Below are 20309 nucleotides of genomic sequence, written 5' to 3' on the forward strand. Positions count from 1 at the left end.
TAAAATGTATAATTATAAATTTAATTCCAAAATTTATGTGTATAAGGAAAATAATATTAAAAGAAAAATGTATTTTTTAAATAATCTCGTATTTATCAAATATGAATATTGTAAATAAAAAAAGGGGTTCAACTCACAACTCACAAGTTAAAGGAAGGTCTTCTTGAATAGACCCTTCTATGTGGTGGAGCTTATTAGCATTGAGGAACATGGGATGTTTCCTAAAATAAATTGTGGGATTTGAGAGAATTAGATGTTGATTTGTTGGACGTTAACATCAAGGAGTCCATAGTAGCTAGAGGCCTGGGCGATGTAAAATGTCCAATAAGGCAATGGCATGTGAAATTATTATTAGCAATATTAATAAGAACTTAGCACAATGTCTAATCCCATTATCTCAAGGTGATGGTTGATGTTTCTTGTCAATTGGTTGTCATCCTTTAGGAAAGGGATAGGTTAAAGATAATGAAACGAGGCAAATGAAGGCACCCTCACTTATATATATTCAAGGACACGTTAATGATGGTCCCTTCAGACTTCAAGTAACCTGTTGATTAGAATCTACAAAGTTAACGATTTTGTAACTTCCCCCTACTAATAACCCATCCCATCAACACCCAAATAGCACTGATTTTCTTTTCTTTTCTTCTTTCAGAGAAGAAGTTCGTGGTTCGGAATCATTAAGAAATGGTAATTACTAATTAAGGGAGAATGAAAATTTATGCTTATTATATTGTGGGTTTAATTCATTGGACTCGCGTACATATCTCATCACAACTTTAATGGTTTCAGGAATATCAAGAAAAAGTCAAGATCTTTCTAATTTTAGTCAAAATTTTACTCACAAGAAAAAAAAATTAAATCCTAATGAGAATGCATGTGAAAAGGATAAGAAAATTATACTATCAGTAAAATATAAATATTATATCATTAAAATTATTAAATTATTTAAAAAGTTATATTTAAGATATTGTCTAATTTTTTTAATCTAATTAAAAATGTTTACATTTATAGTCTATCAAAACTATTTTTAAATATTTTACAATATGTCAAATTAATACTCTATGTTCATAGAGTAATGATCAATTATTTGCAAGGGATATATATATATATATATATATATATATATATGCCGATTCAATACCACTATTAATAGCATGTCAGAATTATTTCAATAATAAACAAAAGATACATGTAAGGAATAGTTTTATAAACAAATCAGCAGTCACGTAAATCATCCGAATGCCAACAAATCAAAAGATTATTAGTAGCTAAATTTCTTTTTTCACATTTTTATCCCCTTTCGCAATGTGTGCGCTTGTTTGGACAATATATAGCAAGTATTTGCTTCCTAATAGATACGGTGCAACTCAGCATGCTGCAACTGATGTGTATTAATTAGTTGCCTGCAAGAAGCCAAAAGCTAGCCAATCTTAATGATTGAAGTTAAGGTTATCATCCTCCCTCAGAGTCCCACTTAAAGTTAATTTAGGATTCGATGAAGTAAAATCTTGACCAAACAAAAGAATTACGACCAATATATATAAAGATCATTTTAAACTGATCAAATAACTGAAATGAATTGTCTGAAATATTAAATAAACAGTCCATTAGTAGTTTTTCCATGGTGGGAAAATTAGTATATTTTTTATATTGGTTATGTGTTGATGTAGTGTAGAATAGACTAAAGTTGGCTAAGAAAGTCAACAATGTCCGTTTTTGACAAATAAATACACTTTTTTATGGAAACAATCTTTTGAGTTTACATTTTTCACTATGTAAGAACCTTTTGGTATTTCCTTATATCTTACCTTTAGGTTTTCCTAGCATTAGTTTTATTATTATTATTATTATTATTATTATTATTATTATTATTATTATTATGTATCTAAGATCTCTTGTGAACACAAACTTTGATTGAATTAAAATTTGAGAATTTTCTCATTTTCCCAACCTCTGGTATTCTTTCAAATCAACAAATTGTTGAATTATTCCATCACATACGATGCATCATGTGTGCAAATGTGGAATATGAAAAAGTCAATATTTTCTAGATGAATACTACACCTAATATAAAAAAAAAAAATAACTTTTTTACATCAATCCTAATTCCAATTGACGTAAAATTTGGCTTTTTTTTATTACTTATGATCACAACCAAATGATCAATATAGAAAATAGACTTTTATCATTGTATATACATCTTGTATATCAAGATACATTTGAGATAGTTGATTTTTTTTTTCTTATTGATTCCAATGAAAATAAAAATTAAAAATAAAAAAAAGGTGAGAATACACATTGATCGGCTCAAAGATAGTGCATCTAAGAATACCGAAGATGATAGGGTTCCATGATGAGGTTTATGATCAAGTAAGGTTTACCATGTGCCTGTTAATTTAGACAAGAAAATAACACAAGATAAGCAAATGGAATCAATAAACATGCCGATAAAAAAAAAACATAGTTAAAATGTAAAATACAAAATAGACAAAAAAAACGAATTTACCTATTCAAATTTCACGTAGAGATACTTTCCTACATAGCAAAAAAATTATATATGTAATTTTTTAAAATTAAAGATATCTCATACGAGTTAAATTCGAAATCGACCGCTAATTAAGTTAGAACATATATCTCACAGCAATAGAAAAAAAGAAAATACATATAAAAATATAATGGTGTCATGGCAAATATAGTCATAATACGGTGGAAAGACCACAAAAAATTTGATATATATCGTGATATAACTGCAGTTTTTAATCACAAATTTAAATTAATTTTTAAAATGTCACAGTTCTTGATTATAGTTTAATTTGGCGTCAACAGCGTACCCTTTGAGCGGAAGAAGTAAGCAGGTAGCAATTACATGAAGATGAAATAATGATAGGCAGTGCAAATGCAAATTCACCCGTTCTTCACCGGAGAGAATATAAATATAAATTAATTAGCCTCGGTTTCACATCAATTGGTCGTTAACAGTGAATAATTAAAATATTTAACAGATGGGTTAAAACGGATTTGCCGACAGCCACTGTGTGCGATAAATTTCTTATCAGGGGGCAAGGCATATATATCAACGGTAATTAACTATGTTCACATCAAGTCACTTCAAATCGTAAAAGAATTGAAGAAAAAAATAGTCATATCAAGAGACTTTGACTTCCAATAAAAACTGTCACTTGATCATATATATGATCAAATAGTTACACAAGATATTCTGTGACGCTTACAATATTGGTACAGTAAATATACAGGTATAAAACCCACTTCCTAGTTAAATTTGCAGATATCATATATCACCTATTGCGCATCTAGAAGTTTGCTGGAGGAGTCGAATGATGACATGGCAGCTTGTTACTGCTAAGCAGACGAATACCCGGATTTTGGCAGATACGATAATGTTATAGAAGTATTGTAAATTATTCTAGTATCATATAAATAACATATAATAATTCAAATACATGGAAATGTGCATGTGAATAAGTATATTCTATTCCATTGGATGGAAATGATGGCTATGCCATATAAGTAGATGTACAATCCCATCAGCCCTATGCATCACGTCCGGAATTACTCATTGGCGTAGGGTTTTTCTTATGTGCAGCATTGGGTCCTGCATGAGCTAAGCTATGTCTAAAGACCAATAATTGAAATCCAAAGGTTTAGCTTTCATGTATGGCTCAGCTAGCTGAGTGGTGCCTAGCTCTATACATGCAACTTATCCTCTTTTGAAAATTGAAGATATCATCACATATATTGCCCATGTGCATGTGTACTCATCCTGAAGATTTCGTGACATTACCTTTTATATTGCCTGTCTTGGCTTCTCTTCCTTATGTACCCACCCTTGAACTTTCGAATCTACTTAATGAAAAAAGATAAAGAGAAAAAAAAAATTGACTTGCTGATTAATAATAGTAATGTTACATACAGCCACATTTTTAATACTCCATGTGTATATGTGTGTCAGCTCGATCTCTAGCTATCTCTTTTAAAATCACTAGTACAAAAATGCACTTTTTCTAAGAGTAGGTATCACTTATTAATTATAATACGAGTAGTTATCACTTTTAATATAAAATATTATTTTCATGTAATATACTCCTAAGATGCTAGCAAGTATAAAATTATTTAAAATACTTTTTAAAAGGGATAAAAAAACATTTTGTTTCCAAAATAGAAAAAAAATAATCAATAATCAAATTGTGCTTTATTCAAATATGATTACTTGCTTCAAAATTTAAAAGTTTGCCTCTTTAACGAATTGATCTTGGCGAGTTCAATCACATCATGCATACCTCATTCTGCAATCGATCTGAGCGCATAATCAAGAGTGAGGGATACGAATTGAATTCGGTGAGTCACTTTGTTGGATGCCATTCTAGCTTTCTGGGAGACACAGATGCAATGTACTCCAAATTTTGGCTAAATATGATTGACTTTTTAAGAGTTTGTTTTCACCTTAAGTTACTTGAGGAGAGAATAGCTGATTAAAAACAACTTGAGGAGAGATCTAGAATAGTACAACATGCTTATAAAAAAAATAGTACAACTGACATAACTCAGCTCAAAGAAATAATGATTCTATCTCTTTTTATTTAGTAAACTTCACATAAGGCAGTTGATTTTTAATTTTACATCTGTGGAACAATATATAAGAAATAATTATATGGCTTGAAGATGCTATCTGATCACAATAACATTGGAGTTATTAAGTTCCCGCAATCCTCCTTTCGTCTTTTCGTGTAACTCTCAATGATATTTTTCATAAATAAACGCGAACAGTGTATTTAATACTCTCAAATAGATTTCATAGTCATATATGTATAGCTATATGCATGTATCTTATAGCTAATTGTTAAACGTTTTTTTTCTAGAATCATCAATTGTTTGATTTGCATAGCAGCATTAACTCGATCAATAAATACACTAGATGGAGTGCTTTCATCATCATGAGACGTTATTGTAAGGAACCACACACACACACACGCACATATATATATATATATATATACACACACACACAAAAGGAGAACGAAGCAGTTTGAACTTTAAAGGTAATAGCGTGATGAAGTTGTCTCTCTTTAATTAATTCAGCAACTATTGTTTGAATTGACACCCGGTAGTTACCAGTTATTTGGGGATCCAGCTTCCCCTGTGAAAGTAGTGCTTCTCTTTTTGGCATTATATTGCCTCTAGCCGGAGGATGATCATTTTGGTCCTTGTTGGGCACCCCAATTATTTAAGGGAAATGGCCCTAATTATATAAAGCAATAAGAAGGGGACCATATTTGACACAGACATTAATTATGTTGATCGATTAGAAAAATTCTAAACATACTCATTTTCTCTTTCATGTTATTTTCTTATCATCTTATACTCATTAATGTTTCCTTCACACACTTATTACATTGGAAAAAATTTATGGACACCCCAAACCCATGTGCGTGTGCAATAACTAGAAAGAGAAAAAAAATATAAATATAATAGGATTTATAGTGTGATAGAAAGAAAGATATAAAAAAAATAAAAAACATTGATAATATTTTTAAAATAATAAAGTATTTGTGTATCATTATTAAAAAAAAATCATAATTTGAAGATTATGAAATACCTTAGTTCTAGATTAAATGTCAACCTTGCAATAAACAATTTTTTATGAGAACTATTGGGGTGTTTGTAGTGTGGTCGTTTGATTTAATTTTAAAATAAAAAGTTATCTAAATTAAATATAAAAATAGCTTGTGATTTATTCTAGTTCAATTTATATATAATATTAAATCTCAACTGAATCAAATCAAATTGAATTTTTATAATATAATTTAATGATTTTTATATTTTTTAACATAATGTAAAAAATACACGGTTTCTGAATAAGAAAAATACAAGGTTTTTAAGTTTTTCAATGTTTTATCCATTTAGTGATTTATTGCAGTTTAATTTGGTTTTTAACATTCCTAAAAACTTATACTTGTTAGAAATTAAAAGAAGAAGAAAGAATAAATAATCATTTATTCGTGGAGGTCTTTTTTTCCACCAAAAATAAATGTATTAATATTTATATGGCACAAGTTGTACCATAATTCATGTACAAACTTAACCAAAATGCACGTCAAGCTTCCAACCTATGGTTGTTATATATTTATCCCACACTGATGAGAATAAATATCTATTAACCAAGAGGAAGAGCTGAATACACAAAAATGCCAACCAACTATATGTTTACGTATAAAACTACTAAATTCATCCTAGAATATACCAAATCCTCGCATTAAAAACACATCAATCACCGAAATCAGCCACCAAAGCATTTTTCGTGCAGTTCGATATTTCCCATTTTCTTTATGAAAGTTCATTTCATCAATAAAGTCCTATACTTGGATTGTTTTGCAAAATTTACATGTCAAAATCTATACTCAAGTGAAACTACATATTAAGTAATCAATTGCATTCCAAAAAAATATTAAGCAATTAATTAATAGTTTGTTTGCGGGATTGCTAGCTGCCTCACATTTGCGGTAAACTCGTGTAGATACTAGATGGTTTAAAAGGAAAGACAAGAAATTTAAATTCTTATGAGGATTATTTTAAATTTATATTTATTTTCTCTTCTATTTTTTTCTATTCTTTTTAGTTTTTACTATTTCTCTTCTTCTTTTTAACATATCACTTATCATGTCATTCATTTTTTCCTGTGTTTTCCCCCTTATTAACTCTCTCTCTTCTCTTCTTATCAATCCATCCCAAATTAGGGTTTAAGTTTAGATTGTTCCTTCTTGCAAATATGAATTCTATCCTTCTTTTTATTTTGTGTAAAATTCACATATATGTACAATGTACGCCAAATCAATATGAAATGCTATACAAGTCAGCTTCAATTTACAATTCAGAAGGGACAAGTAAAAAGTGTAGCAAAATACCAAAATTTGGAAGTGATAGGACCCTATCATAAAGCTCATTCGTGTGATGTGATTTAATCGATCAGTTTAAGCAATGCATATGCACATAATTGAAAGGTCATGCAGCCACATCCATCTACGTCTCGCCTGGACCTCATTAAATGTTGACATGCATGTTGGGGGCCATATAGCCAATTAATTAATGTTCCATCCTCAGCTGGCTAACAATATCTCTAATAATATTAATATAAGTAATTTAATGTATCTAATTTATGTCACTTTAATTTTAAATAATTTAATTATTTTTAAATAAATATTATTATTAACAAATTTTTTAGTTTATAAATATTTTATTTTTTCTATATTTAATATAAAATTAAACAACTTATAAATAATAATTATTTATATAAATAATTTAAAATCACACGTGATACATTAAAATATTTTTTGTTAAACAATTATCATGTATATGCTTTAATCCTTACAGAATGCACACAGCTGTAATTACCTCATATTTTCCCTTTTCACTCTACTAATCAGTTGGGAGATCAAGTTCTAACATCATTTTTTCATGTGGTGATTTTCATTTTTCAACAAAATATTAATAGTGGGATTTGAAAACTTATCGGTTCTGTGACGACTTTGAAAAATGACATAAAGATTTTAAATGAAATTTTAAAGATAATACTACAGATATTTTTTAAAGCCTCAATTTACTTTTTAAAATAATAAAAACTACTAAAGAGATATTTAAAATTAGTTTTTAGTGATACTAAAAGTTGTAGAAAAAGGCATCATATAATTGAAAGACACTTTCATGATTATTGACAAATTGTTAAATGATTTATTTACGGATATGTTTGCAAATTATTTTAGTTAATTTTTTTACTAATTTATTTTTTACTGTTTGATAAATAATTTTTTTAATAACTTTTATTATTTTTTAAAATATAACTTGTATTTTTAAAATGATATTTGCATTTTAAAAACATTGAATTTTAATTTTTTATATTTATTCTTTTTTATCTTTAACATATTGATAAAAAATTATTATTCTTTTTAAATAAAATAAGATTTTATTATTTATTTACTCATTCACATTACAGTATCCTACATCACGAATTGAAAATAATAAATGTTATTTTTTTAAAAAGTAATTTGTTGTAGATGATTTATTTTAATTATTATACTAATTAGTATACTAAAAATATAATGTTTATTTAAGGGTATATTTTTTATTTTAGAATTAATTAAAAATATTTGAAGATATAATATAAGATTAATAGCAGAATACACCATATGAAAAAATGTAATAATTAAAACTAAAATAATTTATCTATAAATAAAAATTAGAAAAATTTTTAAAAATAAAAATGTAACACCTTAAAATATATTTTTATCCATAAAATAAAATTAAAATTTATATAAAATAATACATAATATATTATTTTATATTTTTCAGATAATCAAAAGATCATTTTTAAATATTTATGATTTGATAAGTTAAGTTAACATCTTTTAGTTATTAATTACTAACTTTCTATTATTATCTAACTTTTTAGTTAATTTTTTTAAATATATCCTAAAAAAGAAATAAAGTGAAAATAATATATATATATATATATATATATATATATATATATATATATATATATATATATATATATATCACTTCGAAGGGGATAATATATTTTTTTAATAAAAAACGAAAAATTGTGATTTAATTTTTTTCTAAGAGAGAAGTACGATTTACTCATTTAATTTTTAACATCATTTTCCTATAATCCGATTGCTCAATATTTCCTCTCGTTTGTTTGCATATGACGTTTTCATCAAAGTAATTGTAAGGGTCCCATAAATTCTTTTTTTTTTCTTTTGTTATAGGTCTCCCATAAATTCGTAGTGTCTTTCTCTTTAATAGAAAAATTTAGTGTGCGTTCGTTTGCATTATAATAATGTGGGACTCACATTTTACATTATATTTTAATTTAAAATTTTTATATTAATTTTTTTTCTATTTCTTTTCATTCTACTTCTACCAAACGTACGCCCATACTGGAAAAAAAATATATAAAGGGAATGATTTTGAAAAGCATAAAAAAATGTACATAAAGGGAATATAAAAGTCAAACATGTCTGCAAAGGAACTGACCAGTTAGGCCTGACAATTCGAAGCACCATGAACTTAGTAATAATAACAATATAAGGCACGTAAAAGTATTTGATTGGTAAGTCAATTTTATTCTCATAAAAAAATTATCTGTAAGAATTAAAAATAATATCAAAAAAATTATTATAATTCTGTGTTGAAGGAACTAAAATAAACCCCTAAACCTACTTTTATGATCTGAAAATACAACTTAATTTTAGTGTTAATAATGTTCTAATATTATATTTTTTATTAATTATTTTAATATTTTATTAAATAAGTATTAAATAAAACGTGAGTATATTTATATCTTAAAAATATATATTGAATTTTTTTATTTAATAAATAAAAATTTATAAAAAAAAAGTTGTTGGTGTATTTAACTAAAATATCTTTCAGAAAATAAAATATACGTAAATTTTTTTTATATAAGAAATGAAAAATCTCTTTATTTTCAACACTAAATAATATTAATAAATTTGTCCAGTCTTATTATTTGTTATCTTATTTTCCCACTGTCGGTAGCCCTTTTAATATTCTTTCTTATTCTTATATAAATAAACGATATTTTGAATGGTTGTTAAATTTTCTGTTCAAAACACGTGCTACTGTTCTATTTCAACAATAAATTATAATATTGAAGAAAATGTAAAATAATAATACTAAGTTTTGAGAAATATTTATTGGATGCCATTTACATTTCATTTTGGTTGTTGTCCTATGTAATAATTAATAGTGAGCATTCTTTTAGACATTTTGTTGCATATAATGAGAAAGGCAGAGATAGACTCATAATATTCCATCGTGAGTTGATGATTGATATTTTGATTGAATGTATGTATACATACATAATAAATTGTAAATTTAATATTTAATTTTAAAATAAGAAAATATACTTTATTTTTCATCTCATGGCCATTGGCCAAATCCAAAAACTGAACATCAGGGAGTTTGAATTCGAACGATATTTAAGAAACAAGTCATACTCCATCCATGATGGCTGCAACTAAAAAGGTTAATATAATTGAATCTCCCATTGATGAAATTAAGATTCCGAGGAATGACATAATGCGTGGAGGTACAATGATAAACCAGTCCTTCAATAATCCATCTAGGGCCCAAGAACAATGCCTACACATCAATCCTTATCTATGGTGATGGTGGAGCAGCAAGGACATGTTTAGATCGATGAGATAAATCGAACCACTCAAAATTTAGATCATTTTTTTCTTTGCATCATGCGTTTCTTCCTTTTTATGTGTTATCTTATTGTTTTTGTGGTTGCTAGCCATATTCAAATATCTTACTGGCAACATAATTATTTGGAGGGCAAATTAATAAGTGTGTTTCACAAGTTATTTTAATTAATTTATAAATTATTTAATTATTTTATAAGTTAATTAGATTAAATATATGTGTCTGGTAAATGTATTTATTTTATTATTTTAAAACTTTATTTTACATACTATTCCAAGTAATATTTGAATGAAACACTAGGTTGACCTAATAATGGATAGTTAGGATAATATATATGAAGTCATAGGTTCTCTATTCACTACAAACATTGTGCTCACAGAGAGTAATATTGGAACTTATAATTTATAGTTTATTATCATTTTTTTCATAAAATTTCTCACATATTTCAAAACTGTACTATTATTTTTAATTATTCTATTATTTATACCAATATATTTTAATAATTATTAAAATATTTAATCTGGAAACAGAAAATACAAAGACAGAAAACTTAAAATATAAACTATAACTACCTAAAAATCGTAAAAAACACTGTCTAAAAATATTTTTTGTCTATAAATAGAAATATATTGAAAAATAATAATATAAATAAAAATATTTTACAAACAACTGACATAATGTATTATTTTTCGTTTATAAACTAATTTAACAATAATTTTATCAAATACTTTCAAAATTTAATAAATTAACTTTAAAACTTTTTAAATTATTTTTTTTAAATTTCAATTATTAATTACACCTAATTAGCCAATCGCACCCTAAATCAAATTAATACCATCACTTATAATTAGCATCACGTGATATATGTCACATTGTTTGTTTTTATCTCTTTTTCTTCTATAAAACAATTTTATTCCTATTTAGACATGACTTTTCAATGAATATAAGATATCACAAGTTTGAAATAAATTGAATACCAGTTATGTACTCAAGCTTTTTTTTCTTTTAAAATAAATACACAAATTCGAAATGTCAATTGGCTTTGTACAATATCATTGTCTTTTTGTCTTTATATTATCCTGGGCACTCATATAGCAAAATATTATGAAATCTTATCAATAGTCACCTTTTGAACTTTTGTTTTGTTCTTGAAACTGCAGCTCATTTGTCACTATGCATCCCATGCTTAGTTCCTTACCAATTAATTATACAAAGATCAATTTATTCACTCTTACTATAATTTTAAACTTTGAATTTTAAAAATAAGAACATTTCTTTTTATTTTTTTATTATATATGAATCCAACGCTTATTTATATATGTGTGTGAGGGAAAGATCAAATGACTTTAGTGTAATTTATATCAAATTATTACATCATTTAATAACTTGATATAATACATAAATTTGATCAATCAAATTGTTGAATTATCAATATTATCTATTTTGGTTGTGTCAAATTTTATGAAAATTGATCATTAATATATAAAAAATGATCAAATAATTTATATTTTAAAAAATATATATTATCTCAATTTTGATTTATGTAAATGAGATATCAAATAAAAATTTTGATTAAAATAAAATTTGATAAATATGATGTACATGAATAAAAGGAAATTTCAATTTAATAGTTGGTTTTGAGATATAATTATTCAATTGAAATTGAAAGAAAATTATTATATGGTGCAATAATCAATGTAAGTTACACTGATGTCATTTATATATATATATATATATATATATATATATATATATATATATATATACTATTAAGTTACTAATTACTTTTAAATTATTCATTTACAATTAAAATATAACAATAATTGATTTATAAATTAAAAACTCTTGTACTGTACGAGTTACTACACTAGCAAAATAGAAATGAGTGCTAGGAGCTACTTATAAGGAACCCTATAATATTATCTTGAAATGAATGTTAGCACATTTTATCTGGTACTTTCTTTTTAATATTTTTATTGTAATTAGTTAAAATTTATTAGAAATGATTCATTTTGGTGGGTCATACTTCTCATAATGATTATTTCTCCTGATTTAAAATTATGATAAACTAAATTGATGGTTTCTAATAAATTTTAATCAATTTTATTTTTAAAAATATTAAATAAAATTATTCATTTTAATCAATTATAAAGAAGATATTAAAAAGGGTGTCGCTTTCCGTCGAAAGAAAAAAAGAGGGTCAAGTAAAATTCCTCTTAATTATTCTAATATAGTAGCTAGCTACTAGCTAGCCTAACAACTACACTAGCTAATTTATCCTATAATCAGATGCTCGATTGAGAATATAACTCCTCTAATGCCTTTTTTTTTTTTTTCTTTCACGAAGGACTCCTCCAATACTTTGATTCACAGGCTACATCTACTATCTTTGACTAATATTAACATTATCCATTTAATTCCCGAAAAAAAGTCTCTAGCTAAATCTATAGTGTCGAATAACTACTTTTGATTTCATTTACTTTAATTTTCATTTACTATCAAAATAATGCTTAGAACATTGTGCGCATTATCCAAACTCCCCTCTAATAGACTGACCGTAGTGAGTTGCTTAAAAGTTTTTAAATGAATCTCCAAAATCTATCTTAATTTTATAAGATTAATGCTTTAGAATTTTAAACAGCACATACTTTAAAATAAAATCTCCATTTCTTTTTAATTATTAGTTTTGGGAAAAAGGCTACTGTAATTTGTTTATTAATTTAAAAATAAAAGATAACATTAATAATTATTATTTGTTAGAATGTTATTTTCACTAACTTATTGGATATTAACTAAGGTATCTCTATAAGTATTAAATACCTTGAAACTAATCCGTAATATGGTGTTGTGACAAGGAAGGTATCCAACAATTACCTTCTCAAAGGGAGTGAAAATAACAATTTATTTTTTATATAAGAGTTAAAAGAAAAAATTGATAAGAACCATACGTATGCTTTTTTTATCCAGACGTTATTGGTAATACGTCCCCTTATTTCACATTTTGATTTTGGCCAAAGTACGTACAAAATTAATTGGTCGAACAAAGGTACATATCATTGCTCCTTGTGTAACCACGACACCATTGTTTTTAGTTTTCTTTTTCTAATTCTGTCAGTTGTACTTCAAAGATGTTGACTAAATTATTAAATAAAGGGAAAAGGTTATTATTTCATGAATAGACAATATTAAATTTTAATTATTAGAAAATTAAATAGTTTTTAATCAAGCAACATTTACTGAATACTTAGTTAACAAGACTTCTATTATGGGAAATTTTAATTGATAAATTATTGTAAGTTGAAGCTTTGGGGACCACAATGTTGGCATCCAAGCACAAGCACAAGTCCAGATGCAGCAATGGGGGGAAAATTCAACTACTAATCAAGCAACTGCATTGTATAAATTGATCTATGTTCCTAAAATGTACTATAAAATATTACTGAGATATAATTGGGGAAGAACCGTAATGATTATGATTAAAGTTATATAAAATTGTTTGTAACAGATTGATGTTGTGTTTCATGATCCCATACTTTGATATTTTTTTTATTGTTGTTTTTGTGATTCTTAAAGGTTCTACAGTTCGATGTGGGCCTCATATTGGACAGTTAATGATAAGCAATAATTCATAATGCTTCTCCTTTCCTTTGTTTTTTTAAATTAAATCTTATATATGGTTCTCTTTTTAAAAATTTAATATATAAAATATATGATGTTGATGAGTTTGTATGTGCTGCAGACTAGGTTAACGTTATTTCCCTTTCTAATTGTAGAGGAGTTAATGTTGAGCTGCAGAATATTTTTTCCATTTTTAAATACAGAAGCTTCTTAATTCTTATCCTTACCTGAGTTTCTGAGTAAAAAAAGACGCAGAAAGCACGAATGGGGAGGCCTTAGGCTATAAAGAAAAAGAAAGAACAGAACATGGACAGAGAGGGTCAGAGAGGAAGAACCACAAATACAAGACCATTCCATTGTGCTTTAGTTTTATTATAATATATATAAATACAAATATATCTGCTTTTGTGTATTCCTGTATGGGTACATGATAACATGAACTTAAAGTATTATCACTGTCATGCTTTGTTCTTTCTCTTTTCTGTTTTCCTTTTAGCTTTTGATTATTCAAAAATAATAATTTAATCGAAACAGAATACATTTCGCATATAATTACTTATCAAATGGGGAAGTGCCATTTAGGCATTTATATAATGTATTATGCTTTTTTTTACTCATTTTTTGGTTTTTCACACGAGCTCAGTTTCTTGTATGAAATGATAAAATACGAAATCAATGAATATTTCAAACCATACATGGTGCTTGATTGGTCGATGAACAAAACCTTTGGATTTGGATACAAAATGAGTAAAACCTTTAGTTTATGTTATGAGTAAAGCTATATTTTCTTTTAAAATAATATCAATCTTTTTTTAATTACGTTGTATAATATTAATATTAATCTTTTTAATACTTTGTAAAAAATGTATAAAAAAAACATTTACTTTTTCATTTGGTAAATATAAGAATTGGTATTTATTTTATAGACTACAAGTATTTTCAAACTATAGTTTTGTTTAAATTACCTGTGGTATGATTATGAATGATAAAACTTTTTCCAACATTTAACACAAATACGCATCTGAATTAATTCAAGATCACTCGTAAAAAAATAGTAATGTTATACTTGTGTGCTAATATTTAATGACAAATACGACTATATAATAATATTTAAAGAAGAAGGAATTTAACGATTTAAATAATATTTTGGCTAATTAATCTAAGAAGTAAAACCAAAGAACTTGCGTATCATTTGTTCAGAGAAATATTGCACATGTGATGACCATACATGCCGGTGGGATGGTTGTGGACTTAATAATAAGATTTTAATAAATCCATTGACAAATTATTATCGTCTGAATCAGCTAATGCGCCCAAATGTTAGTTGTCCATAATTAAAGCTTTGCTTAAAAGTGGCAGGTTAATAATTGAGAGAGAAAAAAGATACTTTCGTTAAATAGAAATGATATAAAACCCCGTAATATTCAAAATGGTTAGCTTATATTTTTTTCTTGTAGAATATTTTCTAAATTTCGTTGCTATCTGCTAGCTACTGTAGATGCGTCTATGTGACCAATATCCATATATATTTTTATTTAATCTAATCATTTCTTTTACTCTACTTTCCTTTTTTTCTGGTCAATTTACTCCATAGAGTAAAGTTTCCATATTATAAATGAGTTCAACAAAAGAAGAACTGAGAGAAATCTATACTTGAAAATGGAAACTATGTCAAAAGGAATTAATTAATTGACAAACACTCAGTGGATTTCTACATATAAAGGGTAACGTGCATTATTTGTAATTAAAAAAAAAGAAAAGAAAAACATTGTTCTTTCCACGTATTGATGGAACTTTTCAAAGAAATCATGACAATGGATGAATTACACATAAAGCTCAAAGCATAAAGAACAGACAGAATCCTATTTTATTTATTTATTTTGTCATACCCAAGTTTTCCAGCTCTAGCTAAAGGGGTATGTCACTATTTGACATTTCGCTTGTCACACAGATGGGTAAAAATTAGGGTGCTTGTCGTATGGATTTTGATTGAACTTGTGTCTCACTCAGTCTTAATTCTTAAATCATCAGGCTAATTATTCAGAATCAATTTTGTTCTTAAATTCGAAAGAAAGGGGGAAAAAAAACACCTTTGATAATGTGCATATCTAATTGATATTGAATTTAAGTAGGATCAAATTATATTCGCTCGAACTGAAAATTAACAGGGATTATAATTATATCTGAACTTATGGGTATTCATTCATTCAATATCTTTCCAACTTAGACAGAAAAAAATTGCTTTAACCCGGAGTAAGAGCGGATTCAAGCTTTCTACTTGTAAAAATAGCTTGTTTATTACTTTTATTTTAATTTTAAATTATAAATAAATAACTTAGCTAATTTCAGTGTGAGAATGGTAAAACTATTATATATTATATATATAATATCTTCTGTATCCCTCTCAACCTACAACAAAAGATGTAATTGAAAACCACGAGCCAAGTAACGAAGGTGAAATGAAAGAAAATAAAAATGAATAGTAAGTCCTAAGTTAATTTTTTTTATATAAGTAAATCCTAAGTTAATTTTATTCTACTCAATGATTAAAAATATATTTTATACGTGAATTAGATCATGTTACACGAGTATCGCCCTGATCTTTCCTCACGAGACACCGAACCAGGACATAAGGAAGTGTACGGATCTAAATTAAGTTGAGGCACAAGTCTGGTTCATGAACACCTCGTACAAATTGTAGTGTGTGGCGAGGAAATTTGCTGTGGTTTCATTTTAATTGTTTCATTTGTTATAATTGCATTTTTTTCTTCTTCATGAGGGGGTCCGTAGTGGTGCTACGTTATAGGATTAGTCAACACACACTGTATTTTGTACCTAGCAAAAGATAACTTGTAACGTGTTCAGAAGAGACGTAAACTTCTGCCACTTCTCATTTCGTTCCTTCCTCCTATAACTCTTGGAGTATCAATTTTTTCATGCTTCATTTACAAGCATGGATTGTAATCAGATAAATCTTTCCCTCCATAAGACTACCAGCGAAATTGCCCCACCATTACTACAAAAGACATCAACACTCACAAGTCATACCTCTGATAAGACATGGTATACTGTTTTTTTGGGTAAACCTAGATCATCTTAACCAACAGTTTGAGACTATTCTTTAGGGTATTGATATTTTTAACAAATGTTTTTCTATACATGACATGACAATTAAACTTCTACCATATATTTGAAATACATGATTATCTGTTAACTGATGTTGGTACATGGTATATTTATTGTTTATTAACCCCATATTTTCTGATTTTCTCACTTAGCTAAAATGAACCTTCCCTGAGTCCAAATCCATTCCATACGTACACATACTTTTAAGAGGAAAAAAGAAAGAAATAGAAGGAACCTTACTACCGAGTACTGACTATGACATCTCTCATGGGGCCTTCATCTTATATTAATTCAACTCCTTTTCTTAGCTGCCACTTCATTTTCCTGTAATCAATTCGCATAATCTCTCTCGCTCTCATATTCTCCCTATCAGTGCCACTCCGGCTGACATTTCACCTACAAGTTCTATTCAATAAGCCATCAGTTAATTGGAGAGGTAGTTCACCCCCTTATTTTTGGTGGGGAAAAAAACCACAATACAAGATGGGAAGGCACTCTTGCTGTTACAAACAGAAACTTAGGAAGGGTCTTTGGTCACCAGAAGAAGATGAAAAACTTTTGAGGCATATTACTAAGTACGGTCATGGATGTTGGAGCTCAGTTCCTAAGCAAGCAGGTACTCCAACACTGTATAGTCTATACCACCCCATTTAGCATAAAAATCAAGGGAAGAAAACTGTAGTTCATTTTCCCGTCAATGTCCTTTATTGGCAGGTTTGCAGAGGTGCGGCAAAAGCTGCAGGCTTAGGTGGATCAATTATTTAAGGCCTGATTTGAAGAGAGGTACATTTTCACAAGAGGAGGAAAATCTCATCATTGAACTTCATGCAGTGCTAGGGAACAGGTAAATCTAACAATCCTTCTTTACATGATTTTATTAGTCTCTGACTCTCGGCCGATGGATACCTGTTTTCTTGTGATTGGGTCATCCTAGATATCTTGACATGGATATCCTTTTGTTTTCTTCTTCTCAGATGGTCTCAAATTGCAGCACAATTGCCAGGGAGGACTGACAATGAAATAAAGAATCTGTGGAATTCTTGCTTAAAGAAGAAACTCAGGCAAAGAGGAATAGACCCTGTGACACATAAGCCACTGTCAGAGGTTGAGAATGGAGAGGAGGGCAAAACGAGGAGCCAAGAATTATCCAATGAACTGAACCTCCTGAATTCAGAGAGCTTCAAGTCAGATGAAGGGTCCTATGAGCAGAGAGCATCATCAATTGCCCCCAAAGCCTATGAGATGGAAGGCTCTTGCAGCTCCAAGATTAACAACACCAAAAACGACACCAACTTGATGTCCAATTGTTCCAACAAAGACATGTTCCTAGACAGCTACACCACTAGTTGCCAACCCTCAGATTTGATGGGAAATTACCCTCTTCATATCACTGACACTCTCCCAACCAATTCAAACTCTTGCCATTGGTTCAGCCAAACTGCAAGACCCTTTGATATAAACTCAAACTCTGAGTTTACAATTACTTCCAATGTTATGTCCATTCTTCCACCTACAACAACCTCATTCCTCCCAAGTACTTCTTTTTGCTACAAGCCATCACTTGGTGTCCCTTCAGAAGATATTTCAGCACCCTCTTTTGGATTGAATGGTCCCAGTTACTGGGAAGCAAGTGCCTCCAACAACAGCAATGGAAGCAACAACACGAGTGATGGCAGCAGAGAGTTGACAACTACAAGTAGCAAGAACAGTGTGCTCTCTTCTTGGGAATTGACAGAAGAAGCAAAGTGGTCTGAGTACCTCCACAACCCAATGTTAATGCTGGCAGCTCCTGAATCATTGTGCAACCAAATTAGGCCAGCCACACATTTGATACCTGATAACACTTTAGGGGCAATAATATTGCCTGATTCCAAGAATCAACAACAACAACAACAACAACAGTCTCAAAATTCTTGCATCTTCTCCAAGGACGTGCAGAAGCTAACAGCAGCATTTGGACATATATAGCACCAGGCTTTGACACAATGAAATACTATTTTAGAAGGGCTTTTCAAGGGATTTATTTGTGTTCTTGGTACAGGTGTGTGAAACCACAGATTAATTTTGCTCTTGTATATAGATAAGGTCAGTCACAAAAAAAAACATTTTTCGTTTTGGTAATATACTTGTGAGCCAAATCATTTGTCTTTTTTTACCTTCTCGGGTGTGGGTGGAAAATAGAATTGCAGAATAAGGATTGCTCTGCTTTGGTCTTTCTACTCTTTCTTTTCTTTTCTTTGCGACACTGTTGACTGCATTGCAATGGTTCATTCATTAATTTCCTATACTTTTTACCATCACAGATGTTTATTAGCACACGGGAAGTATCACTTTTAGATACTTTGGCTACACAGTATTTACCGAATCTCTTTCGTCCGTTATGATCTTCTATTCTTCTCTCACCACACTATCTTTTAGAGTACTCAAAATGGCATCAAACTTGTGCAGCCAAAACATTACCTTATCCAATATCCTAAGGGTTGCCCATCATCATGACATAAGAATGATTTATTTATTTATTTCACTTACATACATAAATAATAGCCTAAGCATTGAGACTTTCCCATCAAAGTAAGTTTTAATTTTACTTGCACAAGGAGGTGGCTGGTGTTGTTCTCTCTAAGAAAAAACTACAAGTGAATAATAATTTGCTTTATTCATCACAAAGAAAGGGACAGGACCAAAAATTAAATTCAGAAAAAGATGCCCCTGGGTAATCTTTGACATTTGCGAACATTTTGCTATTATTTTTATAAGTTCTCCCTCTTACAAGTCATTGACGCAAGGGAAGACTAACAAGTAACATGATCATGTGCGCGTTATGTAGAGTGGCACCACTAATGAATTGAAGTTGAAAGTTGGTCACTTAGTTACGGTCCGTACAATGAGACATGGACCTCTAAGTTAATGTGCGCCTTATGTGTGTGGACGTGTCTTTTAGCCCTTTGAACACACTTGAAAAATATTATCTCATCTCAAACTCAAACTCCAACAACCACTTTGAAAAGTGAGAACCTTTCAATTCCAAGAGTGAGGTGCTACAGCTTAAATCCAAGGTAGTTTCAGAAAAGTGGCTTGTGGCTAATCACATCCCCGCCACAGGTGGCAACATCAATATCCCTTTGGCTCTCGTGTGCAAATCCACCCCACACCCTCCACCGATTCTGCAGATTTTATTTCATTGATTCTCTACGATTTACTTCCACAATTCCAAATATATATTTACTAAAGTAATCTAACAGTTTACAAGTTTACTTTACAAAACTTTTATTTTAATCTGATTCTATAAAATGTTACAAAGTTTCATTCTCTTCAGT

General features: G+C 28.6%; 1 protein-coding gene across 1 annotated transcript; it reads left to right on the forward strand.

Annotated features, from left to right (window-relative positions):
• The first annotated feature begins 17317 nt into the window (after window positions 1–17317).
• Window positions 17318–19289, forward strand: LOC100819449 (MYB/HD-like transcription factor). Its single transcript, NM_001317713.2, has 3 exons — window positions 17318–17608; window positions 17707–17836; window positions 17967–19289. The coding sequence occupies exons 1-3, from the start codon at window positions 17476–17478 to the stop codon at window positions 18958–18960; spliced, it is 1257 nt and encodes a 418-aa protein (NP_001304642.2). The 5' UTR covers window positions 17318–17475; the 3' UTR covers window positions 18961–19289.
• Window positions 19290–20309: the final 1020 nt, after the last annotated feature.

This window comes from Glycine max, chromosome 3 (genome assembly GCF_000004515.6).
Source record: "Glycine max cultivar Williams 82 chromosome 3, Glycine_max_v4.0, whole genome shotgun sequence".
NCBI lineage: Eukaryota > Viridiplantae > Streptophyta > Magnoliopsida > Fabales > Fabaceae > Glycine > Glycine max.

Bases quoted from the DNA above. Each gene is read 5' to 3' on its own strand.
- LOC100819449 (NM_001317713.2), top strand. From the start codon at position 17,476: ATGGGAAGGCACTCTTGCTGTTACAAACAGAAACTTAGGAAGGGTCTT. The intron at 17,609-17,706 runs GTACTCCAACAC...CTTTATTGGCAG, and splicing joins CTCAGTTCCTAAGCAAGCAG to GTTTGCAGAGGTGCGGCAAA. The intron at 17,837-17,966 runs GTAAATCTAACA...TCTTCTTCTCAG, and splicing joins CATGCAGTGCTAGGGAACAG to ATGGTCTCAAATTGCAGCAC.